The sequence below is a fragment of the Mustela nivalis genome, assembly GCF_964662115.1.
Source record: "Mustela nivalis genome assembly, chromosome: 5".
NCBI classification, from domain to species: domain Eukaryota; kingdom Metazoa; phylum Chordata; class Mammalia; order Carnivora; family Mustelidae; genus Mustela; species Mustela nivalis.
The window spans coordinates 76,380,684-76,397,347 of NC_139024.1; the positions used below are offsets into that span (position 1 = coordinate 76,380,684).

At 35.0% G+C, this 16,664-nt stretch overlaps 1 protein-coding gene and 1 long non-coding RNA gene across 23 annotated transcripts in view; one reads left to right on the forward strand and one right to left on the reverse strand.

The window, feature by feature from the left end:
* TRDN (triadin) overlaps window positions 1-16,664 on the forward strand; it is a 379,193-nt gene that overhangs the window by 315,108 nt on the left and 47,421 nt on the right. For all 18 annotated transcript variants that reach the window (XM_082729949.1, XM_082729966.1, XM_082729962.1 and 15 more), the window contains 3 exons: window positions 12,172-12,198; window positions 12,687-12,716; window positions 16,524-16,553. In XM_082729949.1, coding sequence (XP_082586075.1) covers window positions 12,172-12,198; window positions 12,687-12,716; window positions 16,524-16,553 — 87 coding nt within the window. The remainder of the gene's footprint in view (window positions 1-12,171; window positions 12,199-12,686; window positions 12,717-16,523; window positions 16,554-16,664) is intronic.
* Window positions 1-16,664, reverse strand: part of LOC309864468 — a 664,253-nt gene that overhangs the window by 41,888 nt on the left and 605,701 nt on the right. The gene's annotated exons all lie outside the window — the stretch shown is intronic.

Genomic DNA, 16,664 nt, shown 5'->3' on the forward strand with positions numbered 1-16,664 from the left:
TGACACATGCTGTGTGGTTCCTAAGGAAGTTGTCTTTATTAAGAGAAGAAAATGGTTTCATGTATTTATTTTTTATTCTATTCAAGTCTTTTTCAGTGTTCCAAAATTCATTGTTTATTATGCACCATACCCAGTGCTCCATGCAATTGGTGCCTTCCATAATACTCACCACCAGGTTCGCCCAAACCCCCAACCCCCTCCCCTCCAAAACCCTCAGTTCTTGAGAGACTGTGGACTCTGAGATGGTTTCCTTTAAAACTGTTAAACTGTACTTATGCATTAGTATAAACAAAGAGTTATTAACCACTATTTAGATATGTCATTTTCTTCAGAGGTTACAGTATATGTTTTAGAATTCCCCAGAAGTCAATTTTTAGTTTTCAGCCTTCGCCCAGAATGATTTTCTTCCTTCTGTAGTTTATGGGCATCAAAAAATGCTCTTTTTAAGTCCTTTTTATAAAATTGTCACTGAAAATCCTCCTTCTCAGTTGCAACCCAATCTAAAAGCTAATTGAGGGAGATAAGGTGGTAATGAGGAAGGTGGTAATGAGACTTGAATTGAGATGTTTCAGGGAGGCAAAAGCAATACACTGCAGAAGTCTTTATAACTTGCCATAGAAGAAGATGATGGTCTGGCTCTTCTAAATTAAAAGAAAAACTCAAAAGCCTCTTAGATACTTGCCTGTTAAGAAGTCAGCTCTATTAGAAAGGTCTCTGATTCCAGGCCAATTTGTGAGTTACTTTGACAAAATATTGCAAAATTTACAAGAGTCAGTTCCCTCATGCTAATGTTTTGTTTGGTTTATCTCTTCTTTGCTATTGTAAGATATGCTAGTTTTATTAATTATTTAAACCTAGTCTCAATCTTTTTTTTTTCTTTCTTTCTCCTATGACTGGATATGCTTGTTTACTATTTGTAACACAGTTTATCATCTAGTTTTCAAAACTATGTTCTTAGATCAAATATTCTTTTGGTTTTTCAGTTTAGTGAATCAACAAAACATTCACACATGGGAATATTTCTCAAGCCTATGATGACTGTTTCACACTTGTGAGATGCTTGAAGGAGGGTTGATATTTAATAATTGAATCATATTCCAAGAGGAATGTTTCAGTTGCCTCTTGTGGACAAACATGAGGAGTTTTTTCTTTTCTTTCATATGCTATTCAAATTTAGCTCTTGATGACATAAAACATGTTGAGAAAGAAACATAGTACTATTTATTTGAGTGTTGAAGAACAGAAAAGAAATAATATTAACTACTGTCTCTTTTATTCCCACATTTCTGGTTTCAGAACAGAATATTCTCAAGTTCAGTAACTGAGATTGATGTGACCAATAACAAACATGGCAGATATAATGGTTTCTTTGAGGCCAGGCCTGACAACTTTAGACAAGCCCATCAAAGTTTAGACATTTTGCTGAGCTTTCCTTCTCACAAACGCTCCATCCCCACCCCATACTTTACCAATGCCTTGACTTTTAAAATAAGAACTGAATCTCACTTGTGGGATTCAGCATAGTGGGAGTTAATTTCTTATTGTCTCCTTTCTTTCCTAAGACCCATTTAAGGTATCAGGATGTGATGCAGTGATGTTAGGGTAATATGATTGAGTAAATCTTAATAATTAAAACATCCTTAAGCCAGATAGTGCTAATCAATTGAAAATTATTGGGAATACATATTATATATAGAACTGCCCAATAGTCACACCTAAACATGGTATAATTTTCTCCTTTTCATAGGTGAAATAACTATAACTAACATTAATGAAAAATTCCATACACAAACTCTGACATATTTTATTTTCCCATACCCCAAAGCAAGATGATTACAACATAATTTTGAAAAATCTCCTATGTAGAGAAAAAAACGGAAGATTTCTGTTGATGGTATGTTTCAGTGAAGGGCTACAGAGTTAAAAGAACTCTCTCTTTCTTGCAAACCCTTTTCAGATGTTTTAGCAGCATCTTCAGTGAGTCATTAGTGGGAGTATGTTTAGTTGCATGCATTACTCAATAGAGTAACCCTCCATTTACATAGAGTTGTCACTTGTTCATTAAAGACAATTATTGTTGACACTGTGAAACAGTGCATAAGCGCTAAGAATACAAAGATGATAGTTGCGTTGCTCTCTCTGCCTAGTGAATTTCACAATTTATTTGTGGAAGACAAATGAGTAAATAATTACAAAGTATTGCAAATAATTACAATGTACAGAGATGATGGTTTTATTACGATGCTGAGAGTACAGATTAAGAGCATCTAACTCTTCCTGGAAAGAGATCAGGAAAGCCTTCCAGAGGGAGACAGCAGCTGATCCGAGACTTGACAAATAAGCATGGTATGGTGAAAAGTAGCAAGAAGAGGGCAAAAACATAGGATGATATGATGAGGAATGAAAATGATATATTTGAGTCTCTAACAGAGGCAGGAACTGAGAAGGAAATGAACAAGTGGAAATACACTCAAGATACATTTAGAAAATGGAATCAACAGGGCTCGTTAAGAGATGAATAGGGCTAACAAAGCATGGAGAAGAATTTTGGATGACTTCCAACCTTCTGGTTGGAATTGTAGATGGAATGTAGTGTCATTTACCAATATGCGGAATGTGTTTGGAAGAGAAAAGGTTTTTTTCTTAGGAAGTTTGATATGAGAGTCAGTATATGTATGTACATATATATATATATATATATATATATAATATCAGAATTGATATCCATTCTATGCTCTTAAAGAGAGGTACCTTACATGGCATCTCAACCAAATCTAATTACTATGACTGTCACCAGAATTCAATTCATTCATAAGAATTCAGTTTCTCAATTAATAGGTAAACCTTATAGGCTAAATATTCTTTGGATACTGGAGTGCTTAGCTTGCTCAAAATGCTAGGTGAATGGTTGAATAATTGATTGAATAATTGAATAATCATGATGTGTTGTCAGTGTTATATTAAGTTTCCTATCAAAAATTTAAAAAGGCTTCAAAGTAATGGTTCTGATTAACTTTCTCTATCTTTCTACTGGTTCTCTATTAACTTCCTCTGATCTTTCACACCTAATCATGGTGCAAACAAAACATTGGCTACTAACTGTTAAATCAACATCATTTTAAATCCCTTTGAACATCAAGGAGTGGAACCCCTCCCCCAAGGTACCCTCACCATTCATTTGAGGCAAAATATAAGATAATAGAGGGCTTGTGAATAGAATGTTCAAGGGTAGCTGCTTGAATAACAAAACAGTTTTCATAGAAATTTATTTAATACAGCCTCAAGAAAGTTGACATAATTGGTACCAAGAAAATTTAGCCTGTTGCAAAACCAATAAAGAATGAAAAGTCATTTCTGTGTTTGAATGTCACTGGGTTAATGTATCTAGGAGGCCATATTACCACAGATCTTAATATGATAAACCGTAAAGAACTTTCTAAGCTCCGTCTCAATATATTGTCAAATATTGCTGCTTTTAAAATTAAAGGACACCATGAACAATGTTTTAACTTCTTACCACCAGATTGCATCTCCATCAGAGATGCAAATTCTTCCAGAAATTTAGTTCTAATTGTCAGAGGCCTTCCTTGCTTACCAAGTGGCTTTTAGAAGATTAAAGGTGAATGTTCAAAGCATTATTTGTAATTTAGTTTTCAGATTTATAGTACTACATAAATGATGCTAAGCTTCACACAATTTTACATTAAATATCTAAAACTATATTTGTAAATATTAGATAAATGACAATATGGTATTGTTTTAGCCAAGTACTTAAATAGTATATTTGATAAAAAAAAAAAAAGATCACCTCTGTATGTAAACATGTCCACTGATAAAAGAAGATTGTTTACTCAAATTCATAAACAAGTCAGACAGCAATTTCTTTTAGAGTTTTATAATATATTTAACGTTTAAACTTCCATTTTAATTTTGTTAATTAAAAGATTGCAAAATCTCATAAAACATGTAGCTGAGTAACACTGGCTTCTAGTAAAATATAATAAGGTTACTGAACGGGTTCAAGCATTCTGTAAGTGTTGTTATGATATTCTCCTCCAAATGGCTTGCTTATTCAATATATATGGTACAAAGTTTGGATATTAATCTTCAACTCAGTTGAAAAGGTAAAATGCCTGTCTGATAGTTCTTTCTGGTGAAGATGTAAATCTACATCAGGGTCAATTTTTGCTCTGTACTAATAAATAGCTGTGTAAATAGATACATTATCTGGAACAGAGGCACTGGTTTTAGAAACAAAGTTTGTTCTTCTCTCTTTGGACTTAAACATGCTTTCAACAGCAGAAAATTTATTAGGAATTGAGCAAACAGATTTACTAAAGAGCAATAAGCTCAGAAGAAATTAATGCTGCAATTTTTCAAGTTGATTATCTAAATTGTGTCTCCTTTGTAAATGATTTACTATTTAGATTTAAATTAATACTTAACATAATTGTATCACTTTACCTGAATGAGATCTTAGAAACCATCTAATCTAACTTCCTCCATTCTTCTTTTTGTAAATGAAAAACCGAGGAAGTAAAATGGCCATGTCAAGTTTCCACAGCAAAAGAGTATTTGAGTGAGAACCAAACCCAACCCGTAAGACCTCTTATCTATTGCTTGCCCCAGGACACTACGCATTTAGAGTTTCTGATTATATTAGGTCAAGATTTTATTTTTTGTCAGATGTTACTTTAAAAATTCCTTAGTATTTATAATTATAGATATGCTATTTACTTTTTTATTTAATTTGAAACTGCTTTGATTTTTATCATTCATGTGTCTTATATTTTAGAATATTTTTTACTCATTTTTTCCTTCTACTTTCTCTTTTATTCTTTGAATATGACCATTTTTTAAAGTCAATGCATAGTAGAAGTAGAAATGGGAAATATTACATTGATAACTTCATTAATTTTTAATAAAATTCAAGAAACAGAGAAAATACAAAAATATAAAAGCCATAATAAAATTATAAGAAAACTAAAATTCCTGTAAATAGATAAATACATGTATGTAGATACCTGTTATATTGCTTCTTACTAAGACTTCTTAGCACTAATCCTTCTGTTCTTTGTGCCCACTGACTACTACAAGTCATTAAAAAAATTAGTCTTCAAGCCTCTTGGTGGCTCAGTTGGTTAAGTAGCTGACGTGATTTTGGCTCAGTTCATGATCTCAGAATTGTGAGATCAAGCCCCACATCTGGCTTAGAGTTCAGAAGGGAATCTGCTTGAGATTCTCTCTCTCTCCCTTTCCCTTTGCCCTTCCCCCACCGTGCACATGTGCATGTGAGCTTCCTCACTGCTGCTCTCAAAAAAATCAGTCTCGCATGTACTCTATTTTGGGTGCATATCTTGAAATGTTTACTTTATCCCTGTAGGATAATAGTTCTCACACTTAAGTGATCATTAAAATCACCAAGAAAGCTGATAAAAGAGAAATTGCTGGGCCGCAGCCCTAAAGTTTCTGATTCAGTGAGTGTAAGGTAAAGCCCAAGGATTTGTACCTCTAACAAGTTTGCGGCTGCTGCTGCTGCTGTTGCTGCTCCAGGAACCTCAGTTTGGGAACCGCTTCTGTAGGACCTAGACTGACAAGGATATCTCAGAGGGAAAGTGCACAGAAACATAACACACATACGCCCTGTATATTTTGTGAAGTCTGGTGTATTTATTTTGGAAAACAAGAAAGTAGTCGAGATGATTTCTAAGATCCCTCCACTTTAAAGGCTTTCTCATTACATGTTGTAAAATTTATAAGCTCCTACTGATTTTATATCAAATTCGTATCTCATATTGAAATTTAATGGTCTATTTAATGATACTCAATTAGATTATGTAAGTAAAAATTTTCTGAAGTCTTCATACTTACATGTCTAAAATAATACTACATTTAAGCATTTCACAAAATTCAAATGTTATGATGTTTAACTGAATTGTCTTGACTAAAATTACAGTAAATCATATGGAGGGATCTAATTTCCTCATTAGCTCCAATAACGAGGCAGTTTCTGTGATATTAATCAAATTATGAATTTTTTGAATAAATTCATGAAAGTGCAGTTTCCAACTTCTGCTTGTGAGTTTTATTTTTCTTAGTTTTGAAATTCAAAGTCAAAATGACCTCATGATGAGTAGGCTTTTGATTGCTTATGTTGTATATCCATCATATTGTAGAGGTGGTTAGAGTGTTTAAGATAAACATAGCATAGAGATAAAGCTACTTCATTAGTGAATTAAGATGGCTATCTGATAATATATTTAAGAGATGTTTAAGTATTTGTGGATATGTGAATTAGAAAGATCATTAAATGGGCGCTTGGGTGGTTCACTCAGTTAAGCGTCTCCCTTCAGCTCAGGTCATGATCTCAAGGGTCCTGGGATGGAACTCCTCATTGGGCTCCCTGCTCAGCTGGGCGCCTGCTTCTCTCTCTCCCTCTGCCAGCCTCTCCTCTTGCTTGTGCTCTCTCCCTACTCTCTCTGTGTTAAATAAATAAATAAATTTTTTTTTAAAAAAGTCCTTTAATGAAATTATTCCATTATTGATCAATGTTAATAATTAATCAACTTAGATAAAAATATGTTAAAATGCAGATAATTTAAAAGTCTTTATTGACATTACTATGGCCCATTTCTTGACCCAGAATTGTTATTACACTAAGCTACACTAAGGGTTCGATATAAACCCTTGGCTATTGATGCACACATAAAACTTGACTGTTAATATTTCTTTGAGAGTCAAAAGTCTGTACAAATAATTTATTGGTGTATTAGATAATAATATATTACTGTGTCAGAAATACTTTATTTCTGATCAAATAATAATTAGATACATCAGAAAATATAATATCCAATGACATAACACAAGGATGTATATTGCTCTTCTTTTCTTTGTTTTTGTTGTTTTGTTGTTTGTTTTTGCTTGTATCTTAAGGAATTGATCCCCATTGAGGGAGGCACACTTGCTTTTTATTATAGAAAACATAGAAAACGTATGTGACTCCTGAAGATGACATAGCTAGGGTCACGACCTAGAGTTGGATATCAGGAGCAATTGGAACTGTTACCTAATCATTGCATGAATAATTTAAGATTTATTATTTCACATTCCATATAATATTTAATAGGACTATCAGTAAATAGCTTTTACTGCATTCACCTCAATTATTTAGAAGTAACAAGTTAATCTTGAAGAGAATGTCAAATGAGGTGTGACTTAAAGGTAGCAATTCCATTTATTAGGACTTTGCAGACTGTACATTTGGTTATATCCAGTTACTTTTTTTTTTTGCATTTAAGGTATCTTTTCTAGAATGTATAAGTTTGTTCCCTTAGCTAATCTACCCATTTATAACCCATTAATGGTCCTTCCTTAGGTCAGCCTCTAACTTGGCAGCAGCAATGGTCTCATAGTGAGGCATGTGCCCTAGCAGGCTTCTGGTGAGAGGCTTACAGTCCTGATTTGCACTCAGTTGTAGGTATAGAATATTTGCATAGTAGATATTCATTTAATGTAGTTGATTCATTAGAATTTATTGACAAATTCCAATATTTCAGGAAGCATGCTAAGCTTTCAAAGCACTATAATTCTTATTTATATGGAAGTTATAGGATATTGGAGGAGATAATCAAGTAAACACAAATCAACACAGTATTATTAGTGTTAAAATATATATAAAGAGAGGGAATAATATTGGAATATGAAAGGTGCACCCAAATCACTCTGCGGGATTAAAGGAAAGCTATATAGAGTAGTAGCTTATTTTTTGGATAATATCTGAATAATAAATGAGATTCAGCCAGATTAAAAAGAGGAAGAATGTTCTAGACAGGGAGATCAACATAAAAGACAGCTCAGAGACAAAAGACACCTTAAGAGAGTGTTTAGAAACACATTACTTCGGTATGTCTTGAGTGTAGAGTACAAAATGGTGAAGAGAGAGAAGAGGGTGATGAGATACAGAGATTTGGTTCATTAATAACCTCACGGACCAGGCAGAGGCAGCTGGAGTTCACAAAGATGGTCCATGCTACAGGCTGAGATGTGATATGTGAAATGATTGCACATGCATTCTGGAAAATCTCTCTGGCTCCAATGTTGAAAGAAGAGTGAGGGGAGGAAGCCTATGTTTTCATGGTCAGGTTGGATGTTCATGGGGATTATGGGGAGAGGCAGTGGTGGGCTGGACTAAAGTACTGGCATAGTGTATCTGTTTCCTAGGGCTGTGGTAACAAGTACCACAAATTGGGTGACTTGAAATAACAAGTTTATTATCTCATCATTCTAGACACAGAAGTCCAAAAACCAAGTGTAGGCAGGGCCATGGTCTCTTTGAAGGTTTAGTGGAGGATCTGTTCCATACCTTTCCCATAGCTTCTGGAATTGCCAGCAGACTGTGGTGTACTTTGGCTTGAAGAATAATCAGTCAAATCTCCACCTCTGTTATTACATGGTATTCTCCCTCTGGGTCTTCACATTATCTTCCTTCTCTCTCTGCATGTCCGTTTCTGTGTCTCTTCTGCTTCTCTTATAAGAAGTCTAGTCATACTAGATTAGGACCTATCCTACCTAATTACAGCATCTTATTTTATCTGAAAAAACCCTATTCCTAAATAAGGTCACATTCACAATGTACTGAGCCTTAGGACTTCAACATAACTTTTGGGGGAACACAATGAAATACAGGCAGAATGTAAAGGGAAGAGTAGAATAATTAGAGAGATAATACAAGCAGCAACTGAAGTTGACTTAAAATATATATATATATATATATATATTTTTTTTTTTTTAAGATTTTATTTATTTATTTAAGAAAGAGAAAGATCACAAGTAGGCAGAGAGGCAAGCAGAGAGAGAGGGGGAAGCAGGGTCCCTGCTGAGCAAAGAGCCCAGTGCGGGGCTCGATCCTAGGACCCTGAGATCATGACCTGAGCCGAAGGCAGCGGCTTAACCCACTGAGCCACCCAGGCACCCCTATATATATATATTTTAACCTACACACACACACACACACACACACACATATGTAAAAAACAACCCTGAGGGTACCTGAGTGGCTCAGTCAGTTAAGTTTGCCTTTGGCTCAGGTCATGATCTCAGGGGCCTGGGAACTCGTTCCATGTTGGGCTCCCTGCTCAGGGGGGAGTATGTTTCTCCCTCTGCCCTTCTCTGCTGTTCATGATCTCTAATTAAACAGCTTTGTGGAATTAATAGTTGTCCAGTATTTATCACAACCTGATTATGGGGATGAATAGAACTTACAAGTGAAGATTTTCTTAATTTGGCTTGGCTTCAAGGGCATAATTGGACAACCTTATATTTGCATACAATTTCTGCATGTTTGTGATTTTAATGTAACTGTGCTTTTATGCTTGCATTTAGGCAGAGTATATGGCTGTACACTTAAGCCATACTGATTAGGCCCAAAATAACATTTCTCTTATTAGAGTGTGCTTGGTATAGTATAATTGGTCCATAGGAGAGCAGAGGGTGGAATCTTGTAAAAACTGTTACATATTTATGATAGGGATTTTTTTAAAGATATTATTTGTTACATTATACTACATTATACTATCCCCCCCCCCCCCCCGAGAGCACATGAAACAAATTTATCTCAGGTAACAGTACCAGAAATTGCTATGCCAGGAATTCTCCTTAAAAACTATTTATGTTTTAAAACATTTTGAATTTTATAACTGATTGCACTTTTTATCCTTGCCTGAGTATTAGAAAGCTGAGAGGTGGATTGTTATGCCAAGTCCAAGAAAATATGTAATAATTTTAACATGCATTTTGTGTTCTAATGTAATTCCTGAATTCATACATTTCCCTAACTTCATTTTTCTTGACTCATTTCTCCATCTTTTTTACCTTCTCCTGTTCTCATTAATTATTTCATTTATTTACCTAGTGAAAAAAAGTATAATTGAGTGCACACTATGTAATCATATATTAGGTATTGTACCAGCTCCTTGGATTCAGTGATGAATAAACATTATCTGTTTTCAGATATCTCAGGCTAGAAGGGAAGGTATTCATTCAAGTTAATATATATAGTAGGTTGTGATTAACAATGATCAAAAGTTCTAAAAAATCATATTGGTGCATAAAAGGGAATGCAGCCCAACCACCTTAGATAAAAGGCTTTTTGAAAAAGAAATGGTTGAGCTGAGGCCTAAGTAGAGGGTAGCCAAATAAAAAGTGAAGAGAACAAAACCCCATGAAAAAAAATTAAAAATCAAAACCTCTGCATAAATTGTGAGATATTGCAATTGGGAAGTAGAAGACTCAATGTTGTTAGGATGTCAGTTGCTCCCAAGTTGATCTATAGATTCAATACAATTTCCATCAAAATCCCAGCAAATTATTTTGTGAATGCTGAAAAGTTGATTCTAAAACTTATGTGGAATGGAAAAAAATAACTCACAGCCACCAACACAATACTGAAGTTCAAGATCAAACTTGGAAGACTGACACTACCCAACATCAATCCTTACTGTAAAGAACTACAGTATTGTTTCATTCTCTGCCTTTAAGTAGTTTCCTTGTAAGCCTATGCTGGTTAGTGCTCATGTGAAGATTTAAGGGGTCTTTCACAAATCCCCCAAAACTTTATCTTTTTTTCTTTGCAGTTCTCTACTTTACATGACTCTGACCTGTGATCTCTAGCTGTCTTGGCCTTTCCAGACTCCTAGCTCCATCTCATCAATTTAGCTCCATTCCTGCGCTAAAGCCTTATTATTCTCTTAAGGCATTAAGCTGGGACAATCATAGGACAAACCTCGTTTTTTTCCCATCACTTAAAAATAGCTGTCCTTTGTTGTTTATGTCCAATATCTTTAAAGCCACTGTTTTACACTTTTGTCTGCTTTCTATAGTTTTATGTGTGAGGACTAATCAGAATAAGTCAAGTGAATAGGAATTTAAAGAGGAAAAAGTGATTGATGAAGTTAGTTTATCTATTGGTATTGGCAAGTGGGGCAGTCAGGGTGGGGGCAGAACTGATGACCAGAGAGACCTGATAAATAAAATGGTGGAAATTGAAGCTAGAATTTAGTGGATTAATTAAATGGGAGTCAGGAAGTAGGAAAAGCAAATAAAGATGACATTTCCAAAAACCTGAGTTGAACAATGCTGGAAAGGTACTGGATGATATTTATAGAGGAATATAGATAGAAGGAAGATGCTTTTGTTTACTGTTGAAATCTTTGTTGAGATTAAAAAAAAAAAACAAGGAAAATTAAAACTGACTATGGAGATGGCAGAGGTTGACAAACAACAGCTTACAGACTGACCACCAATCTTTTCTGTAAATAAAGTTTTATCGGAACACAGCTATGCCTATTCGTTTCCGTATTGTTGATGGTTGCTTCTGTGTTATAGCAGCAGAGCTGAATAGTTGTGAAAGAAATCATATGGCCTAAAGTTAAAAATATACACTATCTGGTCTTTTTTTTTTTTTTTAAGATTTTATTTATTTATTTATTTGACAGAGAGAGAAATCACAAGTAGGCAGAGAGGCAGGCAGAGGGGGCAGGCTCCCTGCTGAGCAGAGAGCCCCATGTGAGGCTCCATCCTAGGACCCTGAGATCATTACCTGAGCTGAAGGTAGAGGCTTAACCCACTGAGCCACCCAGGCATCCCTATCTGGTCTTTAATAAAAAATTTGCCAGTCCTTACTAGGGATCCAACAAGCAATAAAAGCATATATTTCTAGTCATCTGGAGTGTCAAATTCAGTAGCAATCATTTTTAATATATTATACTGGGACAGATAACATTAATAATATTAATGGAAAAGAAAATAGTATTTCTTATATTTTTTATCTTCAATATTAAAGAATTAGAAGTAATTTTTCAAAATAAAATTCTGTGTTCTATTTTAATATTAGATTTAAAAGTTAACATTGCACACAGCAAGAGTTTGCAAGCAAATTATTTTTAATGGTGCAATAAAATTAAACTAAGAGTTTTATTATTCAAAAATGACTTTTTAAATTAGTGATTTTGTGTAGACATTAAATTACATATCCTGTAGAATTTAAATAAAGAAAAACAGTTTGAGTTTATTGTTTTATTTTGATTTTCAAATATATAATGTTCTATCAAATTCAATGTCAATTCAATAACAATTTACTGACCTGATCTTTAATCATTTTAAAACTTTTTCTAGGCAAAGAAGTCAAGCCTAGGACTCCACGTATGTTACGTGCATGCCAAAAAATAAATAAATAAAATAAATCTTAAATGCATGCTTTTACTCATCCCCTGATTTCATAGTTGAGTATTTTGCTTAAAGCCAAAAGCTTAACTATTTTGTGTAGACGATGTGCTTCAAATCCTCATATTTCTAATATCTTTTGTATTTCTAATATCCTTTGTGTTTCTGAGAACATGCTGTGCTAAAATTTTCCTTCAATCTTTGTTCACTGAAGGTATAAAACAATGCCTTTTGTTAACTTCTCATAAAATTCTTAATTAACATTTTCATTTTATCTCAAAATAATTCTTACTGTGATTGATAATGAGAACCTTTATTTGTCTGTTTGTATCAATTTACTGCATTTATAAAAAGAAGAAAATGTGGCAGATTAAAAAACAATGAATAATATGTAAAAAGAAATATGCATGAGTACAGAAAAATATCTTTATATAATCATCATTATTAATGTTCACCTATATTTTTAGAGCCACAAGTAAAAAAGGAAGAGAAACCAGGTATGTATATTTTATGTATAGATTCATACTTACATTCCACATTTATACTGAGTAGCATATTACCTCTTTGCTAAAGTTGTGTCCTAGTGCAAATATTATATAAAAATATTATCCTTTGTCAGCTCTTTAAAATAAGATGAACATAATATTTATCTATGCCACCTTTTCCTAGAAAAAATTCTACTCATAAAGGAGAAACTGCTGAGAGAATATGATCTGGTTCAGAAGAAGCAATTGACTAATTGAATTGAGTCCCACAGAACCTCTTAGTTTTGCGGATTCCTACAGGACACAAAATCCTGTCAGAAAAACAGCTCCTGTTGTTTTTCTGTTTTTTGGGGAGCTCCTGAATGAGACAAATATTTCTGAGGGCTACAGTATGCAGTAGAAACTTTTTTTTAAAAGAACACGGAGTAATCTGATTCTCAAAACAATTAAACTTTGGTTCATGTTTCCCAACTATTAGTATTATAGGGCTGTTCTAAAAAAATAAAATACCAGAAAATTGGGTATTACAGTACAGCAGAAATGTATTCTCTCACAGTGCTAGAAGGGAGAAATCTGAAACCAAGGTGTCAGCAGGGCCATTATTCCCTTGAACTTGTAAGGAAGAACCCTTCCCTGCCTCCTCTGACTTCTGGTCTTTGTGAGCAATTCTTGGTGTTCCTTGGCCTGAAATTGTATTGTTCCAATCTCAGCCTCTATCATTCCATGGACATCTTCTTCTTTGTGTCTTTAGCTGTGTCTTTTCTCCTCTTGTTGTAAGAACACCAGTCATTTTAGATTAAGGACCCAGCCTACTCCCGTATTACTGCATCTTAACTAATTACACCTATAAAGACTCTATTTCCCAATCAGGTCACATTTTGAGGTACTGAGGTTGGGATTTCAGCCGATCTTTTGGGAGGACACAATTCAACCCGTAAAGGCCTATCCTCTGGTCCCCCCCAAATGCATGTCCTTCACATACATATAGCTCATTCCAACATCCCTTGAAGTCATAACCATTTTAGCAACAACTAAGTCCAACATTTCATCAACTCAAAGTCCCAAATCTCATTATCTTAAACATTTTTGGGTGAAGCCCAGGGTATGATTCTTCTTGCAGAAAATTCCTCTCCATCTGCAAAATCAGAAAACAAATTATCTGCTTCCAAAACAGAACAGTGGGTCAGGCTAGGATAGACATTCCTATTTCAAAAAAGGAAAGAAAAAAAAAAAAAAAGAAAGAAAGAAAGGAAAAGAAGGGGTTATGGGTTTCAAGTAAATCCAAAACATAGGAGGGAAAATTCCATTAGATGTCAGGACCTGAGGATATCCTCTTTGGCTGAATACACGGTCTTCTGGGCCTGGTAGTGGGATGGGTCTGCCTTTCTAGCTCACCTGGGTGGCAGCCCTGCCCTCTCTACCCAAGGAGTTCCCATATACCCAGATTTTTGAATCTGCAACTCTGCTCTTAAGACTTGTTATTCCTTCATTTTGTTTCTGTCAGGCAGCATTATTTTTACTTGTATGGAATTCTCAAAAACATGACCAGTTCTACATTCAATTCAGGATGACCCAAGCCATTGGACAAGAGGGTCCTCCACAGATCCTTCCTCATCAACTATATCTCTATTCCTGCCTTCTGCTGAGGTGGCAGATTGGATCTGCAAGTTTGTCCAGCCACTCTCTTGGTCCTGTGTCTGGGGTGCGCTGTCTGGATAGGTGGAGAATTTTCCAAATCATCAAGTACTTATTCCTTTTGCTTAACAGTCACTCCTAAATTTATTTTCCCTTTCACACTTTATGATAAGCAGCAAGGAAAAATCAGGCTGCACCTTCCACACTTTACTTGGAAATTTCTTTGGCTAAATATCTATGTTCTTCACTTAAAAATTCTACCTTGTCTTATTGAAACCCAAGTTCAGCGCTCACAACTTGAAAGCCAATACTCCAGAAAAAATGTTGGTTACAAAGGAAACTTTGCTTTATTCAAGGGGCTGGAGAGATGGTAGACTGAGGTCCAAAGACCATCTCCCAGTTTCTTAGTTAAGAAGCAGTGGGTTTTAAAGGGGAAATTCAGGGTGGTAGATTAAATACATATTGTTGAAGAGGATGGGGAAAGTTATGATTATTCATGAGGGAAGTTGGAGCATGTGCACTGAGCAAACATATATGTAGCGTCATCTCATGTTCACTTTGGGGTGGAGACAACACCAGAGCAAGGCAAAGGTCAGCCTTTGAAATTAGGAGGTCCTCTTAGCATGAGGAAAAAGAACTGTGGGAAAGCTCTGAGTGCTGGTATAACCTGGATGGGGTCTTAGTCTTGTTATCTAAGGAAGAAGTTCAGAGCCTTGCTTATTCGTAGGCTGGAACCTTTTCAGTTGACCTTGAGTCAACTATTGAGACAGCTAGTGGATTTGTTAGTGGAGTCTGAAAAACATAATAGCTAACTAGAAGAAACCATTCTCTGAAAAACAAGTTTCAAAGCTTCTGCTAGTTTCAACTTCATTGACCCTATGTGTCGTGGTTCCACTGTCACCTAACGGAGGAACACAATTCAACCAAGTTCTTTGTTACTTTATAACAAAAATCGCCCCTGCACAACCCAATAACATGTTTCCCATTTCCTTCTGAGACCTCACCAGAAGCACATTTAACTTTCCTACTTCCAGCAACGATTTGTTGATATATGTATTTGATGAGGGTATATATATTTTCTAAATTGTCAGAAACTTTCTTTATCGTTCTCCTTAATACTTTCTTAAGTTCTCAGCAGAATAGACTTTGTCAGTATTGCTGCCAATATCCTTTTCAAGGCAATGTAGGGTTTGCTTGTTTGTTTCTCTATCAAGTGTCTCAAAAACATTCCAGCCTCTACTCATCAGCCAATTCCAAAGGCACTTTTGCATGCATGTGTCTTTGTTACAGCAGCACCCCATCTCCTGGTATCAAATTTATTAGTTTCCCTGGGTAGGTGGAATAAAGCGCCACAAACTGGATAGCTGAAAACATTTACTCTCACACAGTTCTAGAGGCTCAAAGCCCAAAGTCAAGTTGTCGGCAGAGCCATGCTCCTTTTGAAACACGTGGAAGAGAATCTTCCCCAGTTTTTTGTCGCTTCTGATGATTGTGAGTGATCCTTGAAGCTTGTTGGCTTGCAGATCCATCACCCCAAGCTCTATCTCCATCGTCCCGTAGGCTTCTTCTCCCTCTGTATTTCTATTTCTGTCTCTCTTTTCCTGTCCTTATAAGGACACCAGACAGATTAGATTAATTAAGGACCCACTAAGGGTCCTTAATTAAGGACCTGCTCTTACCTTTTCTTACCTTAATTAATCACATCTGCAACCTTAATTAATTCCAAATAAGATCATGTTCTGAGGTATGTCAAGTAAGGAATTCGACATAGCTTTTTGTGGGATACAATTCAAGCCGTAACACTAGGTGTCTAAATTTCTAACTCCTATGAGTACTCACTGAAATATATTTCAAAGTTACTCTTCTTATTCTTGCCATCAAATCATTTACATTGACACTGAAACTATACTCCACAATAATCGTCTTAAAGAAACATAGAAAATTCAACTTAAAATCAATTAGCAGTAGTAAACAGCTTAATGGCAGATAAGTACATTGCATGAACTTAACTACTGTGTGTTTAATAGACCAGCACTAACAAACCAGCAGGAAACTGAAATAATTTTTAGTAAAATTCTGCCATTTTAATTATGGTAAGCAAAATAATATAATTTCCAGAAATGAGTTTGTGCTTTAGTTTATTTTTCCAGATTATGAAATTTCTGCTTTTTGTTTTCCCTTAAGAGTCACAAGTTAAAAAGGAAGCAAAATCAGGTAAAAATATTTTTTATTCTCAAATAGATACAGAACTGATATCGCCTTCGTTTTGGAACTAAAAAAGGCTTACCACTCACCATTGGAGATTTACAGAGTCTCCCAGAGCCT